At 43.2% G+C, this 26,393-nt stretch overlaps 1 protein-coding gene across 2 annotated transcripts in view; it reads right to left on the bottom strand.

Annotated features, from left to right (window-relative positions):
* WDR20 (WD repeat domain 20) overlaps positions 1-24,153 on the bottom strand; it is a 59,126-nt gene extending 34,973 nt beyond the window's left edge. The window contains exon 1 of one of the 2 annotated variants that reach the window (XM_081192729.1): positions 23,793-24,153. In XM_081192729.1, coding sequence (XP_081048855.1) covers positions 23,793-24,056 — 264 coding nt within the window. In that variant the 5' untranslated portion in view covers positions 24,057-24,153. Of the gene's footprint in view, positions 1-8,029; positions 8,155-23,792 lie in introns of those variants that run through there. The other variant, XM_081192730.1, reaches the window with a different exon arrangement.
* Between the last annotated feature and the right edge of the window lie 2,240 nt (positions 24,154-26,393).

The raw sequence follows: 26,393 nt of genomic DNA on the forward strand, positions 1-26,393 counted from the left end.
ATGAATAAATGCAATTTCACTGGGCATGTTCAAAGTTGTAAGTTGTCCCCACCCCCGTAACTATAGGTCCTTTCTCATGTTCCATCTAGTCATGGAGGGGAGTGGGATTGTGGCTACTTACAGTGGTGCCTCGCAAGACGAAATTAATTCGTTTTTTTCTTCTTGCGAGTTTTTCGTCTTGCGAAGCACAGTTTCCCATAGGAATGCATTGAAAATCAATCAATGCGTTCCTATGGAAACCGCCTTCAGACCAGGTCCGGGGACAGTCTGTCCCCCGACCTCTTCTGAAGGCTGGGGGGGGGACAAGGGCTTTTCTTCCCACCACCAACCTTCAGAAGGCTGGCGGTGGGAAGAAAAGCCCTTCTCCCCACCTCCCGCCCCGCAAGCTCTGGGGACAGGAGTGCTTTGCTGCCGACCGCCAGCATTTTAAAACCCCCGCTGTCCCGGGGTGATTTTAAAATGCTGGCGGGCGGTAGCGAAGCCTCCGCTGTCCCGGGGCGATTTTAAAATGCTGGCGGGCGGCAGCGAAGGCTTCGCTGCCCCCCCCCGCGCATTTTAAGATCACCCGGGACAGCGGAGAAGTCTCCGCTGTCCCGGGAAAGCAGGCGGGGGGAGCAAAGACTTTTGCCCCCCGCCGGCCTTCAGAAGAGGTCCAGGACCTCTTCTGAAGGCCGGCGGTGGGCGAAAGTCTTTGCTCCCGACCGCCAGCATTTTAAAAGAGGTCCCCAGAGATTTCCCTATGGGCTTTCTTCTTGCGAAGCAAGCCCATAGGGAAATTCGTCTTGCGGAACGACTCAAAAACGGAAAACTCTTTCGTCTTGCGAGCTTTTCGTTTTGCGAGGCGTTCGTCTTGCGAGGCACCACTGTACTTAGTCCCTTCTCACCAAACATGCAGAAGCCCTGCTCGCACAACCTCTGCTCGCTGAGCAAAAAGTGAGAACAGGCTATAAGGGTGTTGGATCTGTGCTGCTGGCTGGTCAGGGCTCCTAATCACACATGCAGCTGTATGCACTAGAGCCTGTTTCTTAATTCTACAGAAGTCAGGTAACCAGCCATCTGCAACCAACCATGCCCTGGGCACTCCAGACTCTCATACCGCCAACAAAAATAAGGTACCTATTTATGGGACACTGACACAAAACTTTGTTCATATACCATTACAATGCAAAATATTGAAATTTCACCAACCCCCATTCCTTCCTTCCTTCCTTCCCTCTCTTTCCACGTCTCTCCCCACCCCTGCAACTCCACATTACTTATAACAGTAATGTCTTGCCCAATACAAAACTCTTTTGAGTTTTATAAATTTAGCATAACAACAGGGAATATGTCCAATTATGCTCACCGTGGCAAGGATGTAACTTCACTGTAGTGAGCAGCCTGCCTTTATCCCAACTTTGAAGCTGTAGAAAGTGGCAGATATCTTTCTATGGAGATCCCTACCACCTGGGCCACTAGGCAGAAAGTTAAGGGACATCTGACAGCTATGTTGCCAGAGAACCTTGGCCATTCAGGAACAGACTGCTTTTCATTGCCCCCAATGTTTTTTGTGCTTGAGTTCAGGAAATGCAGAGAAGGGGTTACCGTCTTTTTCTGTGTATAAGATGAGGTTGTTATATTATAAAGAACTGTTACAATTTTGGGGTCATCTTATACACGGATAGTGAGGGGGGACCTGCGATTGGTGGCAGCTGCGAGCAGGAGATTTTAAGCGGTGATTTGGCTGTGGTTTTTGGGCTGCAGCAATGCGTGCTGGCGACTGGCTGCTGCTGTGGGAAGTGGCTGTGAGTTTGGCGGTTGCTGGTGGCTAGCGGGCAGACAATCAATGGCTTCGGTGAGTTGTGCAACTCTGGGCAATCCCCCCTAAAAAAGCTCAACAACTCTGGGCAAACTCCCCCCATTTCTTTAATTTTGAGTCCCCCAAAATAGGGGTTGTCTTCTACACGGGTGTGTGTTATACACGGGAAAACACGGTATCTATCCAGTTTTTCGCATGGCCAGCAAGGAAAGCCAAAAATTGTAGACACCTGTTTCAGCGCCTTCAATACTTAGTGTGCTTTAATTTTCCTCCTTATCAGACCTTCTCATTAAAATCCCTTCAGCTGCTGGAAAAATGCTGGTGCTATATAGCATGTACAGTTATCAGAGTACACAGTACTTCTTAAGTTGTTTACTATTAGTCAAAATAAACATGCTGAATAAGATCCTAATTTAGAGCATGGAACCCTTTTCTGGAAACTCCACAACATGGCCCAATAGGTAAAAGGGCAGTGGGGTGATTATTTGAGGTAGGAGATGACGAGCTAGAACTCCAAACAGCTGAAGAAAGAAGAAGGTACTCACATCTTTTCCTCCTTTGGATCAGTGTCTAAAATTGCAGTACCTCTCAACTTCCTTATTCTCACCTGCTATGCAAAACCTTCTTGCCTATCTGGTTAGGGCACCTCCTTCACCCTTCCAAACACTGCACTATCCAGGAAAGCATGCCAGATTAACCCCTCCCTGACATTGGTGTGAGGCCTTAATCTCCAAAAGTCCATCTTGGAGAAACAAAATGAATCTGGAGCCAGGCAAAAGGGAGGGGAGGAAAAGGAGCACTCCTATTCAAATAATATCCTTTTGTTCCAATCAGTAGGTTATAGATAGCTATGTGTGAGCTCCTCATGCAATAACAGGCTGCTGGAAGAAACATTAATTCATAAATATTGTTCATCTTCTTTATAATCTTGGCTACATCCATCCCTACGACACCCCTAAATTAGATCACTCTCTCTGCTTTAATCAAATGTACTCTTTGAACGCTAAATCATGCTAATTTTACAAAAACAGTGATGATCAAGAAAGATGTGGTATACTATAACAGATAGCTTAAAGAAAAACTATGAAGACAAGAACAATCTAAGCTCATTAATCAATAATCAGTTTTGCTGAGCAAATTTGAGGGTTAAGAGGGTGGCGCAAATATAATAATAATAATAAAACACCACTGGCAATGGGAGCAATTTAGATGTATACATGCCAGTTAGGCGGAGGATTTCTACCTATTCAGGCAAGAAAGTAATTAACAGTTCCTAGAAAATCATGTTATGTTACAGTTCTTGAGTTAGAAAGAATAGGCAATAACAATTTAAACTTCTATTGAACTTAAGTCAAAAGTCATTGGGAAGCTCCTCGACAAGTTCTGAAAAACTGTTAGCTCCCCCCACCCAAATGTTACGACTCTAGTCCCAACACAATCAGGAAAAAGTGTTACAACAGTAACACATAGCGCTACAGCGGTTCTAGAAATAGAAAAATTAGGTTTCGCATGTGTTCATGACACACTGCTTCCAAATTTAATACTTTCCTGTTCTGGTTAAAAATGTAAAACTAGTTAACCATCTACTTTGATTTGTGTAGCTTCTCAACTCCATCACCAGAGTGAGAAACTTATTTAGTGCCACACACACAGATGCCTCCAGGAACTGCAATCCCAGACAGACTTCTATTTATACTTGAAAATATAATTACAGTGTCTCCTGTGCCATGCCTCCCAATCCCTGTTCTCAGTCACTTTTATAAATCCTATAAAAAGGATGTAGCAAAGGCCTTATTTTCCTACTCCCCGTTTCTAGTTGTAGCAACTTGTTTCCTGCATCTATTAAGTCTTCAAATATTCAGCACTCCATTTTAATTACTGCTCATTTGGACAGATCCTCCCTCCATAACAGCTGCCCACCTTTTCCTGTACTGGTCCCTATTTGCAGCTTGAAGTCATTTGGATTAATCATTCTCTTCTCTCCTCAGAATGAGATATTGGGGCAGAACATTGGTATTCTGCGAGACATGAGATATTTGTGGGCTGCTTAAATGTTTTATTGCTAAGGAGAAACTCTAGAACCAACTATTTTGTCCTTTAATTAAGGATTTTTTGGAAGCAGTAATAGCAAAGCCTCTTCCAAGAGATTACCAGCACATCGGTCCAATTAAGATTTTACCAACTCAAGGCAGCTCACACTACAATCCCAAGCTTCAAGGATACCATCTTAACTGGCTTACGTTCCCAATGCTGATGTATCTTGGGCACATACCACACCATCATTGGCGATCATTTTAGCTGATAGTCCCAGAGACAGCAACATATCCTCTGTTGGCAGAACTATTGATAGAGTGGCCAAGATGGGCAGCAGGTGGTGAGGATCAAGCTTAGCCCAATTTCTTTGCTGGCAAAATAACTGAAAATGAGTTGCCAAAATAAACTATTCCTCTCCCTGCCACCACCTACACTGCTGTGGCAGACTATAGACTCTAACTGCACCTAACTGCAGTGCGCTAACACTAGTATACAAACCGCCCCGCACTAAGGAAGCCCTTTACTCACGTGACAGAGGTCACATCACTTGGGTCTCACATAGTTCCCACAATGGGAACTTTGGTGAGAAGATCTATGGTGCAAGGGCAGACTGCACAAAGAGAGGGCACCCTACATGAACAGCCTAGCCTCAGCACAAATACAGGATGAGCTCATTGCCACCATTGGCCTTCTCAGAACTCTAACTCTGCCTCAGGATTCAAAACAGAGATTATACTCCACTGCTTCAAAAGGGTTCACAAGGAGGAAAGGTGCCATGCCTCAAAGTATAACTGCTACACACGTCTCCCACATTTTGCTCCTCATGCTTCAATACTCTCAACTGTGTAGAAGAAATGCTTGAGTCCATGAGCAGCATGTGCTCTGTTCCAGCCACTGCAACTGCTGGTCAAAGGTGAGGACCCATCTGCCTTATAGGATCAATGCCTGGGCACAGCTACTTTGAGCACAGATCTTTGTTCTCCTTGTCCATTTATTCATCCATACCCAGTTTTTCCTAGACTCTATGCACGTAAGAGTCCCACTTCCCAAGGAAGGGGTAACTATTGTTTCAGACAGTACCCTTCCTCCACACAACACAGCAAGGGCACCAGAAGGGCATTGAGATGGAAGAACCCTCACTTGCTCATGAGCACTTTGACTCAATCAGTCCAGTGACTGTGTTGCAGCTGGTAATCATTACTCATCAGTGTCCCTATGGCACTTCAGAGGCAGCACTCCAGGGAAGGATGTTCAATATTATACAAACCCCAGACAGCTTGCTTGGGAGGAAGCATATATTGGACCCAGGCTGCCCTAAGGCTCAAGGTTCCACCATACTCATCTGAAAAAAGGATCCAAGAGAAAAGAAGCCCCTAGGCAAACATACTGGTATGCTCAATGCACAATGTACAACCCTAACTGCTAATAATAAAATAATAATAATAATAATAATAATAATAATAATAATAATAATAATAATAATAATAATAATAATAATTTATTATTTATACCCCGCCCATCTGGCTGGGTTTCCCCAGCCACTCTGGGCGGCTTCCAACTGAATATTAAAAACAGTACAGCTTCAAACATTAAAAACTTCCCTAAAGAGGGCTGCCTTCAGATGACTTTTAAAAGTAAAATAGTTGTTTATTGCTTTGACATCTGCTGGGAGGGCGTTCCACAGGGCAGGCGCCACCACCGAGAAGGCCCTCCGCCTGGTTCCCTGCAACCCCACCTCTCGCAATGAGGGAACCGCCAGAAGGCCCTCGGTGCTGGATCTCAGTGTCCGGGCTGAACGATGGGGATGGAGACGCTCCTTCAGGTATACTGGCTTGTTAGGGTATGGCCCCCTACCCTGTAAAAAAATACATAATTCTCCCACACCCAATAAGATTTTATTCTTCCCACCTTGCCTTTTTCTTTCAAAGAAAAAGTATTAGCCAAAGGCTAAGCTCAGCTCTTATTCTGACTATCGATTTCTACTAAGCAGAGGTTGGATGGCCATCTGTCATGGATGCTATGTTGAGATTCCTGCATTGCAGGGGGGTGGACTGAATGACCCTTGGAGTCCCTTCCAACCCTACAATTTGATTATTCTATACTAGCAGAAAATTACCTTTATAGGTGTATTTTATATACTTTGATGTCAGTAATGCCCTTCTTTCTCTGTTACCACAAACTGCTTACTATAGAAGCAGCTTCCCTCCTACAGAACTGCAAATTATAAACTGTATTTCATGCAGAGAACATGTTTGGATTAACGTATATAAATATAATAAATATATGTCTAAAATAGAAGCTGCCATCCACACCCCACATCTGGCTTGAGTACTTCACAATGGAGTGTTGGTTCTCCTCTCCCCCTGCATTAGTAATTTTAACTCAGGGTTGCTACCCAACTTTTTCTTGTTGTTTTTTGATGCTGCAAAGCACAGTCAAGCTTTCTGCACTATGTATGTCAGAGTTCCCTGCTGAAACCAATGCTGGCTTGGGAGAGTTTCTGCCTCCATTCTCAGGATGACACAGTCCCCAAACCCACCCTTAAAAACATGGAAGCAAGCCATGAGACTATTATAAGGTATGAATAACCCCTGAAGCTGATGAGTGAAGCTTTGGTAGAAGCAACATTTGCAAGTTTAGCTCTTAATGAAACTCATTTCCTGGCCTCAGGATGATGCAAGTATTTGGGAAAGGGAGCTGAGATGTCTGAATGGTTTGGCTGTTCTCAGCCATTTTCATCTTTGTCCTCCTTCAAAATGATCTGTGCCATCTGACATGGACCAGCACAGCCACTCCTGTTTGCACATGAACTTAGTAGTGAATTAAGGCAGCAAATGCACCATCTTAACATCAACCACACCTCACAACTCGTTCCAGGCAATGAACTTTTTATTCACTTGCCATTTTTATTTTGCTTTCCAGTATCTCCATTTAAGTTTTGGAACTTCTGGACACTGCAATAATGGCTCCTGCATATGAATCCACATTCACTGTTTTTCTTGTTGCCAGAGACAATGTGGAATGGCCACTTGTGGTTTCTCAGGATCCTTGAGGAGAGTATGCAATAGCTGTGATTGAAGTTAACCCGTGAGGTGCCAACTTGTGTCATTGTGGAGAGGTACTGGGTGGCCTCAAAGATTTCTATTGGAGAAAGAGATCATATTACATATGCTTGCCACCAACTGCAACCTCAAAATCATTAGCAACATGTTTATCATCCATTCTTTAACACATCTCTGGAGAGGAGGTTAAGGGAAGAGATTATTGATTCCTTAAAGATTTAAACGAGAAAAGGTATGAAGCGGAGGGAATTTGTGGTTTCTTAGAATAAGGGTTCTCAGTTGGTGCAGGATGTTTAGACAGTCACTTCTTGGAGATAACTGATTCAGAAAAGGAACAAGGTTCTATAACCAGATATACAATATGGTAATCAAAAGTATGTTTTGGCATGACATCAAAACTGGACTCTATTGCTGCTTAATGCAATGAAAACAATGTCAATGAGACCACTTTTCAGAAAGTTTTCTCATCCTATCCCTGCTAAGGCATCACAGATTTAGAGAATAAAAAGCTAATCCTTCTGCATCCTAACAAATAAAAAGGAACTGCAGCCCATTTTTAGATGAGGAGTTATCAGCCACAATGAAGAAGTATTCAGTGCATCTTTTGCCTTAACAATTGCAGAATGGGCATGAGCATTGGAACTGACCCAATCTGGAACTGGCTGTGTAGAAAGCTTGGCATGTCTCAGGAGCATAAAGATATTTCTTCACTGCATCCTCCCTCCCACCACCTGCTCACATGCACACCCACACCAGGGCAGGTCTTGCCTCTGTCAAGGACTTTGTCTCCTGAGAAAAACTTTCTTGCTGGCACAATCAGCTGTTGTTAATAGAACTGCTGTGCCAATCTCTGGGGCCCGCCCCTAAGAGACAAGGTGCACACCCTTCCACACAAAACAACCTTCTATACTTTTAAAAGGATGCATATGATCCTCTCATTCACTTCCCACACACAGCTACACAAAGCCTGCAACGCATATTCAACATATATACGCACAGTGAAAAGAAGATATGGTCACATGCGCTATCCTCAGCAATCCTGCAACAGTGTTCTAAGCCAAACAGATTTAAGAGAATAGTTTGGTTTCAAGCTCAAGAATGGGATTTAGATAGATTAGGGCTTTGCACCACTTACCAATTATGGCAAGAGAAGATATGTGGAATGGCAGAAATGAAGGACAGAGGTGATATCTTCTATGGAAAGAGTGAGGGAAGCAATCAAGAGTAACATCGGGGCCCAATCCTGTCAGGCTGTCTTTCCCACATCCCATCTCAGAGCCAATTGACACCAACTGCCACCCAATCCAGCTCCTGCTTTTGTTTTGTTTCATGAGCGTGCAGCTGTTGCTTTGAGGACTTGTGACAAAAAGCAGGCTATAATCTACTACATATCTATGTATAACACACCACTAAGGAGATTGACCCATTAGTTCAAGCATTTCTGCATGCCCAATGGAATGATCTCCCATCTCCTTTCCCCGCATGCTGATGTGGGAGTTATCCTGCCCACCCCACCCTGCCTCAGAGCAGCCGATTTGGTGGAACACACGGTGGGAGGGGAGGGGATATGCCCCATTGCACTACAATAAGTCCTTGTGTGGGTTTGAGTTACTGGAACCAGTTAGCTGAATCTGCCCCTCAGTGGCAAAGCAAGTGATGTTTTAGCAAAGCTTGACATTTCACCAATCCAATTCAGATATCATTGTCAAGCCATGGTTCAGAAACTTTGGCAGGGGGCGTTCTTCCTCCCTTTTGTAGCTTGCTGCAAAATTTAGAACAAATTTCTCCAATGTACACTTGTCTGTATGCAATTTTGCCCAATATACACAGTTTTTGCATAGCAAAATATCTCTTGATAGAACACATTTTTGTATATTGTTTTTCTAACATTATACATTGTTATGCAAACTACACATTGCCTTGGTGGAGAAATATACCGCAAATTCTTAGAAGTGTGAATGTCTATTGTTGTCACACTCTCCTTCGGCCTTCTCCACATTGCTTGACTTGAGAGATGCACTGCAAAATAAGTGCAAATTTCAAAGGATGACTGTGTTTCAATTTGTGTATTGTTTTGGAAAACAATGAATTTGGTAGGTTCACCTTTATATGCAAACTTAATTGAATCCCTACCATGGCTGATTAGGGATTTATCTATGAGAAGCTCAGTTACAGGGAATAAACTTTCCTGGAAGTAGCCTTGTTCACAGTTACCAATAGTGCAATATGTGAGCATGATCACAGAATCATAGAAGCGTTGGAAGGGACCCTGAGAGTTATCTAGTCCAGCCTTGACAAGCTATGGTTACTGCAAACCAGGAACTGCATCCAAACCTTCTGGAGTCATAGTTTGGAAGCGATTCCCGGGTGGAAGCAACTACAGTTCATCCAACTGGGATGCAATGACAAAACTAAAGTTTGAGCGAAGCAGGGAAAGGAAGGTGCTATACCTTTAGATAGTCAGACACCAAAATACACTTTGGTCACTATGCTTTAACCCAGTGTTTCCCAACCTTTTTTGGGCAAAGGCACACTTGTTTCATGAAAAAAATCTCGAGGCACACCACCATGCCAGATGGGGAAAGGTCACTTTTTACTTATGTAAAAAAAAATAAAAAAATAGTAACAGCATAGAAGGTAATGGTTAGGCTAGCATCCCTCTTCCAAATATGCTAGGTTTTTATTTGCATGGACTGTTCTACATGGGAAAGCATTCAGCACTGTCATTCTCCCATCTGCCATCTGAATTGGTACTATTCTGGGTCAACTTACTCTGCTGCATGTGTAGATGAAAATGGCACCAAGTGTGGGGGAGGGGGCAGAACAGGTTTCAGATACAGGATATTAAGCATACACGTACTTCAGATTGAACTGGTTGCTTGCTTTGCAAGTTTTCATTTCCCAAATGATTGCCTTGGCAAGCGCAATACCTACCAGGCTCAACGCCGGTCTCGCGCTGCCGCTTCCCGCGCTCTCAAGGACCCGGGAGGAGGAAGGCGTGAAGGGAATCCCGAAGGCGCGAAAACCTCGCGCATGCGCAGGCCTTCCACCTGCGACAGCCCAGTAGGCCGGCCGAAGCGAGCGGCGATGGGATGTGGGAGGGAGCTCGCTCGCCACCCCGCATGTGCCTATGTGGGGCACGTTACAGCCCCGTGACGTCAGCGCCACGCAGGCAGCCAGGCAGGCAGACGGCGAGAGCCCCGCGCTGGGCGGCCTCTCCTCGCCGTCGCCGCCCCGCCTCTCACCGCCCGACTCGCCCGTCTCCCTCCCACGGCACACTAGTGTGCCGCGGAACACCGGTTGGGAAACACTGCTTTAACCAAACCATAACAGCTGGAAATCAATACAGTCAATTACTAGTGATATATAAGATATGGAAGTCATGAAAGTCCAATGTGTTTCTTTTGAGTGCACTAATAAGATTTAGGCTAAGAGCTGGTGGACAACTGTACAGAAAATCAAGAGGGAGTTTGTCTCCTTGCATAAGGACCAGTATAAATTTAGTGATTATGGTGCCAAGGGGTAGTGATTTTTCTGAATTAATATGGAGTCAAGTGGTGTGTGTGTGTGCATATATGGCACAACTACAAAGCTATAGTTTCCAGGGTTCTGGTAGTGGTGGTATTTTTTACTGTAACTATTTCCTCAGTTAAAACAATTCATTAAAAAAAGCCAAAGACTTCAATTTACAATAATTGTAGGGCTGCCCAAAAACACTTACTCTCTCAAGAGGCTCACAAAAATTAAAAGAATAAAATACAGTATTAAATATGCAATACAAAATAATAAAAGGATTTCAAGTGCATGTCCAACATCACCAACATTAGAGGGACCCCAAGTTAGAGTTAGGATTTCTAGTTTGCTAATTCTCCACTTCTTGGTGCCCCTGTAGCCACGAATGTTTACACAAGTGGTGAATTTAATTTGAGTTGTATCCTTGTTTGTTTATGCAAGCCTCAGCTGTAGGCAGCTTCATTGCCTGACTCACTTTGCAATTTTATAAATACCATTTTTGCAGTTTCTGAATAGGCAATGTACATTATTAACAGCTGAGGTGAAGAACAACATTCTCCTAATTGCAACTCAACCGTCTCAGGTAAAAGAGAAAAAAATGAAGACTACCCTCTTCCAGAAAGAAGGAACTTTCCCACTATTCTTTTTTTTTAAAAATGATATTTATTAGAAATTTAAGAATTACAGAAAAAAGAAGAAAAGAAAACAACAAAAAATTTGACAAGACATACATTACAATGCATAAAAGAAAAAGCATAAAAAACAATACAATACAGCAAAAAAAACCCAATAACATTAAAACACACACCCAATGTTCCATATCTTTATCTTTCATTTACTTGTTTCATCGACCTCCTCACACCTCCCTTTTTGTATTCTAATTTAATTAATTGTTTCAGCAAATTCTTTCCATCTTTCTCAATTTTTGTTATATAATTTATCTTAACAGTCTAACCTATTAATTAACTCAGCAAATCCTTTCCATCTTTCACTATATTCTGTCATTCAATTTACCTTAATTTATTTTAACCTTATCTTACCATAAAAAAACTTTAAAACTTAATACTTATTTGTACATGACTCCTTATATCATTTCTACTAAAGCCAAATAGTTTCATTCCAACATTTTTCCTAATACTCGTTAATTTTACACTAATTCTCAAAATAAATTTTTAAAAACTTTCTTCCAACGTCTCTTCTTCCTGGTCTCGGGTTTTGTCAGTCCTTGTCCATTCCATCTAGTCCATCAACCTGGTGATCTTATGTCTGAGGCTCTTAAGTCTTTTCCATGCCCCTTCTGCAGATCTTCTTCTTGTTTATACCTGCACTTTACTTTGTCTTTTGTTGATCTTTTTCTTAATTTCTTTCCTTTCTCATTGGGGGGTAGGCCTCGGGGGGACTCCAATCCAAAAATATCTCCATCTCCTCTCAGCAGATCAGCCCATTCCCCACAGTCAACATTGTAATCCAGAAAGTATTTAAGAGCATGTTTCAAAGTCCCTCCAAAATTAAGAGCCCTCACAACTCCAGACCCCCCCTGGTCCACTCCAGATTCAAACTTCAAGAACAGCGGCTTATGCTCCTGCAAGGCCTCAAGTCTCTCCATTTGTGTTGCTTGAGGTTCAACAGCAACCTCCTCCATTATCTTCTGCACTTGCACTTGCCCTGTCAAAACAGGTTCCTGGGTTGGTTCCTGAATAGTTTCTATGTGGGTATTCGCCGTTTGTCCAAAGTTTTTGACTGCAACAGTCATCAAATCCATCTTCTCATGCATCTGCTCCAGCAAAGCGCTTGTCTTGCAAAAAGCAAGCACCAAAACTTCTTCTAAACACATTTTTATTCAAGGTCAGAGTCTGGTCTCACGATCCTAATCTCCACAGCTGTGAAATCCCCAGATCAACTCCAGCAACAATTTAACAAGCTCCCTCTAGAGGAGACAATTTCTATTTGTATCCATCTTTTGAAAGCAGGACCAACAAAAGAAAATTACTTTCATTTTTCAAATATTTTGTTTCTTGTGAATGCAAAAGGCAACATTGGAATCAATTTGTTTCTCTTTTTTAATTATCTGTCAAAAGACGTTCCATTCACAGTCAATGAACTTCTCCATAAATTTCTGTCTCTGACACCCCGTTCCCAGGTTTGAGACGGTGGGAATTTATCTTTCTTTACTCTCTCTCCTGCAGGCTTGAACAATCAAAAATTATTTGGTGGTAATAACTGAAGGAGATTTAGACCTTTATATACGACTTTCCAGACTTTAGCTTGTAAAGTTTTTGCTTCAATCTATTTACAAAAACGGGAGGCGGACTTCCTGTTTAGAACCTTCCCGCTTCAGTGCCAAATTAAAATGTTTCTTAATCCAATTTTCCGTTCTACTCACGGGTACTTGTTTAGAGTCCAATTGTCCACAGGAAAAAGTCAGCGCTCTCCGGCAACGGCTGTGCGGCTTCACTCCGTAAAAGTAGCGGTTGATTCAAAACACTGCACCACTCACCCCACATCGCTTCGGATCCCCGAAAAGGGTTTCCCTGCGAGTAGGGGAGGCGCTCCTGGTATCAGCCGAATCCCACATTCCCAGGCTTCCTCCGCCTGGGATTTTTAAAGGGTCTCCGCCTTCACCGCGGCAGCAAGACCCGATTTTCACGGAGCGGGTTCCTCTCGGTCAGAGGAACTCCGCCATTGCCGATGGTGCTAACCCGGAAGTCGGAACTTTCCCACTATTCTTTAGTTTGCATAGGTATTTCATTCACTGGCCTATTAAAGATACGCAAGATAGTTTTCTTTTACATTTCAGTTCTTCCAGCCAGCTGGCTGTCTGGATAGTTCCAGTACAGTGAAGTCTGATTATTAACCAATAAAGCTATAACAATTATTGGTTGTTTGCCTTCAGAGTTCTTAAATCTGCCCATGTACCGTATTTTTCACTCTATAAGACGCACCAGACCATAAGACACACCTAGTTTTTGGAGGAGGAAAACAAGAAAAAAAATATTCTGAATCTCAGAAGCCAGAACCACAAGAGGGATCGCTGCGCAGCAAAAGCAGAGATCCCTCTTGCTGTTCTGGCTTCTGGGATAGCTGCACAGCCTGCATTCACTCCATAAGACGCACACACATATCCCCTTACTTTTTAGGAGGGGAAAAGTGAGTCTTATAGAGCAAAAAATACAGTAATTATCAGGTTTCACGGCTTCAGGTTCTCAAAACCCCTCTTCCATTGAGCTGAGATGCTTAGGATCAGGAGGGTCCATTTTTATTTTGCCACTATCAAAAACATTTTAGAAGCAAATCATTTTTATAACATACCCCAACACTTCACTGCTTGCACATCAGTCACAATGTAGGGCACACATGTATTTTGTTCTAATCCTTTTGCCTAATGTGTGGCTCGTACCAATGACCCTGAGACTGATGTTTAAATAAGACACACCCCATTCCATATGCTAGTAGGGCAAACACAGAGAACACTTGCGACTGCTGCCGTTATATCTACTTTAGCCCCCAAACAAAAGCTTTCATCAGACAACTGATTTTGAAAAGCAAATACATATTTTTAAAGCTGTGAACATCTTTATAGAGCTCAAAAAGTTGCACATATCCTTAGTCACAAATTAGTCTGAATATCCTGGGGACCACAACCAAGCCCAGAGATAAAGAGTTAAAATCATAACTTACTAGTAAAGCCCAAGCTTTGATGAAGATGATGCCATATGAAATCTCTGGCATCTCTACAAAAAGGATGCCAGAATCCAGGGCTGTAGGTGTTAAATTCTACCAATTTGGGGTGGGTGGAGGAAATAATCATGTCTTTATATTAAAACAGGGATGGGGAACTTGCAGCCTTGATGGATTCTCCATCCCGTAAGCCCCAGCAAGCTGATGGGAGTTAGAGTCCAACAATATCTGAGGGCTATAGGTCCCACATCCCCGTATTAAATAAGCTCACCCTCTAGTATTAGAATAGCAGAATAGTTAACATACTTAATAAACAAATCAACTGTATCCTGAATACAGCCACAGATTTAGCCATCCTGTGGATGCTGTACAAAAAATGGATTTGTAGGGTTGTTTGTTTTTTCTAGGCTGTTTTCCATTGTTTGTTAGCTTAATAACCATGTTACTAGAAATGGTGACCTCAGAAATGCAGGGAGAAAGTACTGTAAACATCCCATCTTCAAAACTTCAGTTTATGTAATCTTGAAGTTAGAAGAACATGTTCCAGAAATCAGAATTGCAACTGAGATCAGAGTTCCCCACACAGTGGAGGCAGTTAGCAAGAGAAATCACTCGCTAACATTACTACCCAGAAACCAACTGAGGAATCGAGTATTACTATAGTTATCTGTTTCTGAAACACCAAGAATGCAATTTACATACAATAAAAACTACTAAACTTTACTGCCACCTTTCCAACTAGCAAGAAGAGAACCACTAGCCACAAATTGTCTGGTCATGACTGAAATGCAGGGAAACAGCAGTAACACTGTTGAGTATAATCATTTCAGAAAAGCACTACAAAAAGCTTCACAAAAGTTCTCAAGCATCCTTATAAAAGCCTCGTCTGATAAATCCTTATAATCCTATGAAAAATCATACCGTATTTTTCGCACCATAGGACGCACCGGACAATAGGAGCACTTTGTTTTAGAGGGGGGAGAACAAGGAAAAAAAATTCTCCCCCTCTCTGCCCAGCGCCCCTTCAGTGAAGCGGCAGGAGGCGCTGCACAGAGAGGGGGAGAACTTTCCCCCTCTTGTTTTCCCGCTCTAAAACAAGGTGCCGTTTAAGGTGCGTTCAGGCGGCTACCTTGGAAGCCTGGAGAGCGAGAGGGGTCGGTGTGCACTGACCCCTCTCGTTCTCCAGGCTTCAGGTTCCTTTCGACCTGCTCTTTGGGGCTGGCGGGGGGAAGCCCATCACCAGCCCCAAAGAGCAGGAAAGGCGCAGCGGAGAGGCTCCTGCCATAGCCGCGCGTCACCTCTCCAGCCGGGAGAGGGTCGCGGGGGGCTGCTTTAGCCCCGCGCACGCTCTCCCGGCTGGAGAGGTGACGCGCGGCTATGGCAGGAGCCTCTAAAGCCGCGCGTCACCTCTCCAGCCGAGAGAGGGTCGCGGGGGGTTGCTTTAGCCCCGCGAGTGCTCTCCCGGCTGGAGAGGTGACGCGCGGCTATGGCAGGAGCCTCTAAAGCCGCGCGTCACCTCTCCAGCCGAGAGAGGGTCGCGGGGGGTTGCTTTAGCCCCGTGCACGCTCTCCCGGCTGGAGAGGTGACGCGCGGCTATGGCAGGAGCCTCTAAAGCCGCGCGTCACCTCTCCAGCCGAGAGAGGGTCGCGGGGGGTTGCTTTAGCCCCGCGAGTGCTCTCCCAGCTGGAGAGGTGACGCGCGGCTATACCATAAATCTGCTTTCCTAGAGAACTATTGTTTACATCAGGGGTGAGGAACTGGCCCTGACCAGAGAGCTTATCATTCCCCATCCCTTACAGGTCAAGTCTGACAAGTAGGTAGAGCCATCCACATGTCAATCACCTGGCATCACAATGGCATCTGGTGACCTTTTTTGCCTACAGGATTTTTCAGAAGCCCCTTTCAAAGTGCTATCTGTACAGCACTTTTCAGACGCCGTTGACAAGCTAATCAACAGTGCCTGCAAATGCCCTTTCAGCTGAGCTAGGTCCTGCCCCAGAGGCATCATGCAAGTGGGCATGTTTGGCCCAAATGGCCTGATGGGCCAATGGGGAGGCACCGTTGGGCCCAAGGGGCAGAGGTACCCCACCCTTAATTTGCATGGACAGTGAAGGCATCCAGAGATAACAAATCATCTCAACTCCAACAAAAGAAAAGAAATCATCAGGTACAATACTCTGGAAGCCAAAGATACTGAAGTATTTCTGTTTGTCACTTTAACCGTAGTCTAAACTTTTATGTACCTCAGCACATCTAGGTACAAATAACAGGCTATCTGCCTCTTAACCCAAGAGCAAGCATCTTATCAGGCAACTCTTTAATTCATGTTAAATTAGTTAACCTGTATGCAGAAATCCAAGATGTATTACACTAAGACAATTAGACAATCATTTGCCATGCCTCAGTGCAGGTCAAGAACTTCATATGATTAAGCCATGAACGTTGTTAACCTTCCCACAGTAGCGACATTACATTAAAAATTAATATTTGGTAAACCATACAGCAATCTGATATGTCAGTCTGAGAATTTTTAAAAAGCAAACTTTTGTAGAAGTCATCCAGTAATTCAAGGTTGGGCAAAAGACAGACTATGCTCCATGGATGAACAACTGGCCAGTTTCTGGGAATCTGCCTAGGACCTACTGGTTGTTGGGATTCTGGCAAAAAGTGATGGTGCATACCAAGTATTACTTAAAACAGATTAGTTATGCCTTAATTGGTCAGAGATCCCAAGTATGCACTCTTGTTTTGTCAATTTTAAATTCAACCATGGATCATAACGATGCACGTGAAAATAAGTAGACACAAGACCAGGTCAATCTACCCCTGCAGTAATCCACCCTTCAAGAATATTCAAAGGAGCCAATGGCAGTTGCAGCTGGGTACATGAAATTTACAGGGTTGACAGAAGAGCAATTTAGAATAAATTAATGAGTCCAGGTACTGTTTTATCTGTGACAAAGCAAAATAAAACATACAGTCTCAGGGATGGAAAAACAGAAACCAGCCACCATATTTCTGACATGTATTTTGGATCCCTTAGACTTCAGTACTCACAAAGCTGGCTAAAAAAAAATTCACCTCCACCTATGTCATTGGACACACATCTACCTTCAAATGCAGAAAAGAGGCAAGCATTATAGAAGCATGGCCTTTCCACAAATACTTCCAGAGTAGCAGACATGTTAGCCTGTTGCAGCAAAAACAGTCTTGTGATACCTTCAAGACTAACCAATTTATTGTGGCACATGCTTTCAAAGTCAAAAGTTTCCTTTTTGCATTTTGTTTCCCTCTGGCCACTGTCTTCTCCATTTCTCCTGAACCATGTGTATGCCTGGCCTGACAATTAAAGAGTACGCTTCAGATATTGCCACTCTGAGATTCTTTGGAAGGAAGAACAGGATAAAATTGTATTAAAATATATAAATATATTTGATGACGTGGACACTGGCACACAAAAGCTTATATCATAATACATGAATTGTTATTTCTATGTATCATTGCAGTTGGTATGACAGAATAGCTTAAGACTTTCAAATACTTTGCAAGAAAAAAAAGAGATCAATTCCTTGTTTAACAAATGCAACTTCAAGAGCAGTATTTATCAGCAGTTTGTCTTGACAGACTAGAACATTAAGGACAGGCTCCTCAGTAAGTAGACATCTTCCCACAGGTTTATAATACTTGAATATCCTGTATCTCATTCTGTTTGGCTACCTCTTTTTTTTTTTAACCTACATTTTAGCAAAGTCACATGCCCTTTACAAGACATCTAAAGTTAAGGCCAACACATGCACACAAACAAAGCATTCCTCACCTCCCAGACAGATCAATTTAAAGACCAATGCAAGATCATACATATATTCCGTGTTGTGAAGTAACAAGAGCATAGTTCAATTATCTATATGGATTACAATCCAATATGGATTCACATCCACATTTAAATGGAAGGAAAATCTACCCTATAATACTTTTTAAAGCACTATGCAAATACAGAGTGGGTCAATGCATAGGTAATCTACCTAAAGTGATATTTACGGTGCAGTCCTGTACAGTTCTGCTCCAAAGTAAGAACCACTAAACATAATTGTACTCTCAGGGAACTGGGAATAGGACAATATGCACCCTAGAATACCAGTACTTCCCACAGGACATGATCAACGTGCAATGAGTGTTTGCCACTAACAATTACAAACAAGCTATGACAAAGTCAAATGATGAAGATAATTTGCATAATTTCAGCAAAATAGAAAATACGAATTTACTCACAGGTGATTAGTACATGGGTGTTGTATATATTAACTAGTTGTTTAATGCTTATGTTTAATATTTGGGGGGAGCCTGATTATTCTTGGGGTAGTATAGAGCCATAAAATTGGTTATCGTTTCAATTAGCACTTATTTTGATATTTTTGTTTCATACTCTTTCTCCAGAGAATTCAGAACAGTATTAGAAACTCAGATATATAATCGAATCGCCAAATGGCATAACTTAGGATATGGTCAACAAAATGAAATGTCTAGGTGCCATCCCACACCCCCATGAAGTTGTTGTTGTTCATTTCATTTCTATACCACTTTATATTTTATAGAACAAATCTCAAAGCTGCTTACAATACTTTAAAACATCAAGTAAAACAATCCAGAATAAAACAAATTCAAGTTTCAAGGAAAATATTTCAGAACCTTTTCTAAGTGACATTTTGCTTTCCCCAGTCAGCAACATGGCATCCAGAGATCTCCGTGCGGTCGCAATTGGATCTGTGCCAATAGCAAAACGTGACTAGCTAATTTCTGACAGTGGTTCAGAACAACACTGTAGCCTAACAATCCTCTGAGACAGGTAGGCAAAATAAGAATAGGAAGCATGAAGTATGAACTCCCAAGATTCAGCTCCATCATTCGAGCCTACGGTCATCAGCAAAAAAGATTCAAAAGCTGGGATCCAAAAACAACAAACAGGATGATTCAAGGAGAATTTGTACTCAGTGTTTCAATCAGCAACTTGCTAACCACACTAATTTGTATCTTTTATACAGTGGTGAACTGCTTTAGAAACCGATATTTCAGTACAAGCGTCATCAACATGGACACAAGAACTTTTTGTTGTTATTGTTGTTAATGGTGTTTTACAGAATCAAGAGACAAGTCTCTGCCTCAAGGAGCTTAAACTGAAATACCTAATTTTAGGCATGTTCATGAACTTGCAAAACACCCAGAGGAATTTCTGCCTTTTACCTTTGTAGAAAAAATGAACATGTTTATCACAATTTGCTTTAGAATATGAAGTAACAGTTGATAAACATGGCTTGCTATTTCAAAGGGTTGAAGGCCAAAATTCCACTAGGGACATGCAAGCCCCTGAAGCAGGCTTAACGTAAGGATTTGCAATTGTATCATAAGTGTTTTAAAAGGTATGCTGGGACCTGTTCTGTTCTATAAAGTGCCCGTTAAACTAGTTACAGTATATAAATACTAGTAATAAATGCTAATAAATTACAACCAAAGAGACAGTGATGTGCAAAGACATGAGACTTTAGTCTTCACTTGGAATGTTATTTCTGTACAACTAGGTTTAGGGGGTATGAATCAACACAATGAGATTTCAGAAGTAGGCAGCTAAGCAAGAACACGGTAATCTGGATAGCCCATGAATAAAAACTGGCCTTCAAATAGCAAACTGGAAGATAAATACTATTTATCTGATTCTATAGATTGCTCCTATAGCCCTATGAATAATTGAAAATAATGTATGTAAGTACAGTGGTACCTCGGTTTAAGAACGGTTTCGGTTTAAGAACAGACTTCCGGGACAGATTAAGTTCGTAAACCGAACTTAATACTGATTTTTTATTGCTACATTTATATTGCACATTTCTTGCAAACAGCCCAAGGTGGCATACATGGTTCTCTTCTTTATTTCATGCTCAAAACAACAACCCTGTGAGGTCTATTAGGTTGCAAGATGGTGACTAGCCCAAAGCCACCTAGACCGCTCCATGGGTGGGGATCAGAACCCTGGCCTCCCAGGTTCTAGTCAAATACTCTAACCATTACACCAGTTTTCGGAAAATCTTTCTGTTTGCACTGGGAAATTTTCTGATGCCATAGAAAGTGATCTAGTTTAGTATGTTTATTTTTCTTCCATTTAGTAAACAAAGATAAAAGCACTCCCAAAAAATTTTTGTCCTACAAAGCACACTTGAAGTGGCTTAAATGATATATTATGTAGACATTTCTTTTGGAATACTTGTACAATTTAATGACAGTAGCATGTATTCACCTTACATTTTCTAAATTTAAGGCAAAAGGGTATTGAAAATGGTCAACATGTTGTTTCGATTCCCTTGCACCTGCCACTTACAAATGCATGTATTCTCTCTCACACTTGATAGGGATAATCTTATGAAAAACATTAACTACAACTTTCAAACTGCTGAGCTTGCCTAATATTGTATTTGCAACTGGCATCCATTCATTGTTACTAATGAACTTATGAAAGTATTAAATTTCCACGGAAAAGTGAACCACTGGAAAAAGTTCACTGTTTTTGAAGATGTCCACCTGACATCACTGGTTTAGCACATGATTGCTGCATTCTAACTAAAAAGTTTCATTTTCAGAACATAATGTTTCACATTTTCTACTTTCTTCTTCCATAGCTTTCTTCAAGGAGAAAACAGAACCCTATACGTTCCTTTGATAAGATGTCTAAAACATTTAATTATTACTAAAACCAAAAAGGCCTCTCATACAAAATGCCTGTATCAAAGATTACCATGCATAGCAAAAACTACAACAAAAACCTTTAACATCAATTTCTTAACATAGAAATCTGAGCACTGCCAGCTAAGATACTGTACTGTTTTTGATTCAAGCACTTTTTAAGGCTATTCATGGCTCTAGCCAAGTATTGCTTGACTTTTGTACTGCCTTTCAAAATATTTACAGCTGGATCTGAAATATACTAGATGTTTCTCAACAGAGCTTACTGTCATTCATTCAGCAAGACATTATTCTTTTAATCAAAAGGGAGAACCTAAATGGCTTCAGAAAGCCAAACAAAATATACTGGCTTCCTTGTTGACCATTTCACTTCAAGATCTCTGTCCTACTTCCAAACTGCACACCCCTTTCCCCATATTTTACAATTGTGATAACTGGTGCCACAGAAATTTAATGACTCAGAGACTGGGTCATCTTGAAAATTAGTTCCCATGAGTAGCATTTGGTTGTAAACAAGGGAAGGCATGAGTGGTCATTTACAGCTCTACTGAGGAGCCAGACTCCTTCCTTCAGCAACTGTCACCTGGCAGCAGCCATTATATCCAGTTGCAGTAATGGAGGAAAGAGGAGAGAGGTAGGGCCGCGCCACCAATGCACCAAGATTTTGCCGCTTCTTACCTTAAACTTTTTCACCCCAACTCGTCAGTAGAGAAAAACAAAGAACTTGTAGACAAGTTTGCTTATTGCCTCCTCCATCCCTATCCATTTTACTTCTGTGTTGTGTCTGTTTAAAGTATAAGCATGAGAGTAGGGGCTTTCTTCTTTTTCTTCTTCAATAAAGTGATCTAAAAGCCACCCTTGAACACTTTTTTGGCTGAAGCGAACAAACAAATATTACACCGAATATGAATCTTAATACAGTATAGACCAGACTGTTGAGGAAACATGAACTAATGTTTTAATTATGTATTAGGGCACTGAATCTCAGACAGAAGAGTCATAGAAACGATAAAGTTCAAGCAATTAAGATGTGGTAATAACTTCATCAGGCTATGAAATGAAACCACAAAGCTTCATTTGCCAATGTTAATTAGCACACCACTTAATTTGTATATAGTCAGAAGGTCTCTGTTTTCTCCTTTTGAAATGAAAAGCTTGCATCAATATATGGCACAGGTGCATGTGTACAAGATTTGGGCTTTAGTTGATCTAAGAGGATACTTAAAAATAGGTCTGTAGGGCTAGTTACTGCAAACTGATCCTCAACTAGAGTGTTTGATTTTTCACTGGCAATTCAACCCATCGTGTTACTACTGAGTAGGAAACTGGCATTTCAATATGAAGAAGAAGAAGAAGAGTTTGGATTTGATATCCCGCTTTATCACTACCCGAAGGAGTCTCAAAGCGGCTAACATTCTCCTTTCCCTTCCTCCCCCACAACAAACACTCTGTGAGGTGAGTGGGGCTGAGAGACTTCAGAGAAGTGTGACTAGCCCAAGGTCACCCAGCAGCTGCATGTGGAGGAGCGGAGACGCGAACCCGGTTCCCCAGATTACGAATCTACCGCTCTTAACCACTACACCACACTGGCTCTATAATACAACAGGTACCAGATATTATTATTATTATTATTATTATTATTATTATCATTATCAGCATCTACGTGCCTATGTTCATTAACATTGTATTGTATGATTTAGTTAGGCACCCAACTCACAGGTGAAAATGCAAACTTTCTAAACTATCCAAATAAACTTAACTGTGATTACATATTATTTAATATCGAGTGAATGGCTAAAAAAAACTTTATCACTTCTCTTTCAGGCTTCCCACAGGCATCTGGCTGGCCACTGTGAGAACAAGGTGCTGGACTAGTTAGGCCAGTGGCCTGATCCAGCATGCTCTTAAGAGCTGTTTCTATTACACTATCTCATATCAGCACCTACACTTACATTAAACACACAAGAAGCTTCACTACTTTGAAAACATTTTCCAACCAAAACTCACTACCAACCAGAACACTGCTGTAACTCCTCACTTTCTACATCAAAATTCCCAGTTTTCCTAGCTAAAACCAGTTTTCCTTGCAAACTACATGCACCTCAAAAGGGTGTTGACACAATGATGACAAAATAATTCTTTCCTCCCAAAATCTCATGAGGCAGTGAATGAAAATGAACGCATCCAGAATTCATTTGTCCTGTAAACGGAGAGCTGGAAGGGCTCCTATAGACCAGCTTTGTTTAAGGGTAAATACATTCACCTTACAGCACAAGCGTTCCTGGAATACCAAAATGATCAATATTGCTTTAGCTAACAGCGCTTCTGAAAATAAAAAAGTAAATCAACAGAACAAGAAGTCCATCATTATTTTATTGCTCTTCCTCGAAGAGCACGGCAGCCAACTTTTTAAAGGTATCCAGCAGTCCACCCACACATACTTCCAGAGACACCTTTTTGTGCTTCCTGTTCAAGAGAGCAGGTTACATTAAAGCCTTCCAAGGCAAAAAGAAGAAGAAGAAAGGTCTTGCTGCCGCCTCCCCGCTTCCATTTGCTTTTATCTTATTCAAAGTGAAGACCCACAGCACTTAAGAGAGACCTGTGTAACCTGCCCTATACTCCTGAGCCCAGCAAGGACACCTCCATTGCTCTCCAAACCACGCAAAGTTACCTCCCTCACACCAACCCACCTACCCAAAAAAGCTACAAGGGGTGGGGGACCCTTTAACGGATTTCTTTCCCCCTTTTTTTTTTTAAAGGAAGCGAGGGAAACGTGTTTGTTGACAGCTCCCGCGCGGCGGAGGCGGTTACGCCAGTCAGGCAGCCTCTCGGCGAGGGTGAGCCCAGCCAGAGAGGGCCGGGCGCCCCTTCATGCCACCCCGCCAGCCCCGAGCGCCCCTCCTCAGGCCGCGCCGCCTCCCTCAGCGCGGCGCCGGCAGCCCCTTCCGAGCTGCGGCGCCCTCCTCTTCCCGTCCCTTTACCTTGCGGACCCCCTTGTAGATGTAGAAGTAGAGCTCCCGGCCCACATTGAAGCAGAGCCGGTCGCCGTTGCCGCTCTGGTCGTTGACGTTGACGAAGGAGACGCGGACGGGGTTGGAGCCCTGCGAGTTGAAGGGCACCCTGTTGGGCCGGCTGTACTCCGAGTGGCTCAGCAGCTTGTACAGCCCCTCGCGGGTGGTAAACTGGGTCTTAATCTCGTTCATCTCCTTCCCTCCTCCCTCCGCCGCCATCTTGGAAAGGAGCATTCATCCTGCCCCAAGTGCCCGGATGTTGAGGCCAGCGCGCAGGCGCCACCGCCGCCGAGAAAGGGGGAAAGCTCGCTTCCCCTGCCCGAAAGCAAAAGGGAAGGGAAGCCCTTGGAACGTTCACGCCGCGATGTGGGCGGGGCCTCGGGCCTTTCCCTCCCCACCCCTTGTTTACCGAGGCGCTGCGCGTGCGCCGGCTGCGCCCCTTTGGGGATGCGGAGGGGAGGGGCGAGGCAAAGCTTTCAGGTGGTAGGAAGGGGGGGAAGAGGGAGGAGCCTCCGGAGCGGAAGGGGGCGGAGAATGAGAGATGAGGAAGAAGCGAGGAGGGCAAAGGCTGGCTGGAGGCGTGCAAGGAGATAGGAAAGGGGCGGGGCGGCTGCTGCTAATTAAAGGGCAGGTGCCCTGCTGTTGTGTTTTTTTGAAATGGTTCGTATGACTTTCGTAGATTTTATATATGGATATAGTTTAAATGATATCAATGTCTATTTTTTAAAAAATAATTTCCCCCCTATCTTTTGAGGGAATTCTTGTTTTTTCTCTCTCTCTCTTAAGCCACCACTAGTCCCATAATGCTCCTGCCAACCTAGCAGTTCTAAAGCACGTCAAAGTGCAAGTAGATAAATAGGTACCGCTCCGGCGGGAAGGTAAACGGCGTTTCCGTGCGCTGCTCTGGTTCGCCAGAAGCAGCTTAGTCATGCTGGCCACATGACCCGGAAGCTGTACGCCGGCTCCCTCGGCCAATAAAGCAAGATGAACACCGCAACCCCAGAGTCGGTCACGACTAGACCTAATAGTCAGGGGTTCCTTTACCTTTAGTCCCATAATAATAATAATAATATAATTTTATTTATACCCCACCCTTCCCGGTTTAAAACACTTAATTATAAAAGCAGCATAAAATACAGTATAAAAACATGAATTACAATAAAATTCAAAGTTCAGAAATCTATTTACAGTAGGGGAAATCCATCTAATAAGCATTAGATAATCACCAGGGCTAGCTGGCTGAATAAGTCCTACTTGGGCCAGCAAGGAAGTCAGGGGAGAATTAGCTGTGGGGTCTCAGAGCGGGTAATCTTCATAAAAGGGGAGGGGGAGGGAAGAGAAGGGAAATAAAAGATCAGGTTGAATTCAAATTAAAGGCCAGGTGGAATAGCTCTGTCTTACAGGCCTGATGGAAGGAGGTTAAATCCTGAAGGGCCCTAGTCTCATGGGACAGAGCATTCCACCAGGTAGGAGCCATCACTGAAAAGGCCCTGGCCCTGGTGGAGGATAGTCTTCCTTAGGGCCCGGGACCTCTAAACTATGGTTATTCATGGACCTTAAGGTCGTCTGTGGGGCATACCAGGAGAGGCGGTCCGGTAAATACAAGGGTCCTAAGCCACAAAGGGCTTAGGCGAAAAGGGAAAAGGCTTAAGGGGAAAAGGCGGAGTGTTTGTAAATAGATCATGATAATCTAGGGAAAAGCGCTCTGCACATGCTCTTCATTGCTTAAGGAATGAGTATGGTAGGCTTTTGTTTCTTCACTGTGTGGTTTGTATTGTTGCTTCCAGCAAAGGAGCTATTGGGGGGGGGGCGCTAATTATATTAGAGGCTGCATCCACAGAAGTATAGTGTCTAGATCAAGGGTAGTCATAAAAGGTAAAGGGACCTCTGACCATTAGGTCCAGTCGTGGCCGACTCTGGGGTTGCGGCGCTCATCTCGCTTTATTGGCCGAGGGAGCCAGTGTACAGCTTCTGGGTCATGTGGCCAGCATGACTAAGCCGCTTCTGGCGAACCAGAGCAGCGCATGGAAATGCCGTTTACCTTCCCGTTTACCTTCCCTATTTATCTACTTGCACTTTGACTTGCTTTTGAACTGCTAGGTTGGCAGGAGCAGGGACCGAGCAACGAGAGTTCACCCCGTCGCAGGGATTCGAACCGCCGACCTTCTGATCGGCAAGTCCTAGGCTCTGTGGTTTAACCCACAGCGCCACCCGCATCCCCTAAGGATAGTCATAGTGCTGCTCTATTCTGCCTTGGTCAGGCCACACCTGGAGTATTGTGTCCAGTTCTGGGTTCCACAATTTAAGAAAGAAGTTAACAAGCTGGAACATGTGCGGATGAGGGTGACCCTGATCATAAAGAATCTGGAACGGTTAAAGGAGCTAGGTATGTTTAGCCTGGAAAAGAGGAGACTGAGAGCAGACATGACTGACATCTTCAAATAGCTAAGGGCGGTCACATGGAGGATGGAGCAAGCTTGTTTTCTCCTGCTCTAGAGGGTAGAACCCAAACCAATGGATTCAAGTTGCAATAAAGGAGGTTCTGACTACACAGCAGGAGGAACTTTCTTA

The sequence above is a fragment of the Podarcis bocagei genome (genome assembly GCF_964188305.1).
Source record: "Podarcis bocagei genome assembly, chromosome: 1".
In the NCBI taxonomy this organism is placed as follows: domain Eukaryota; kingdom Metazoa; phylum Chordata; class Lepidosauria; order Squamata; family Lacertidae; genus Podarcis; species Podarcis bocagei.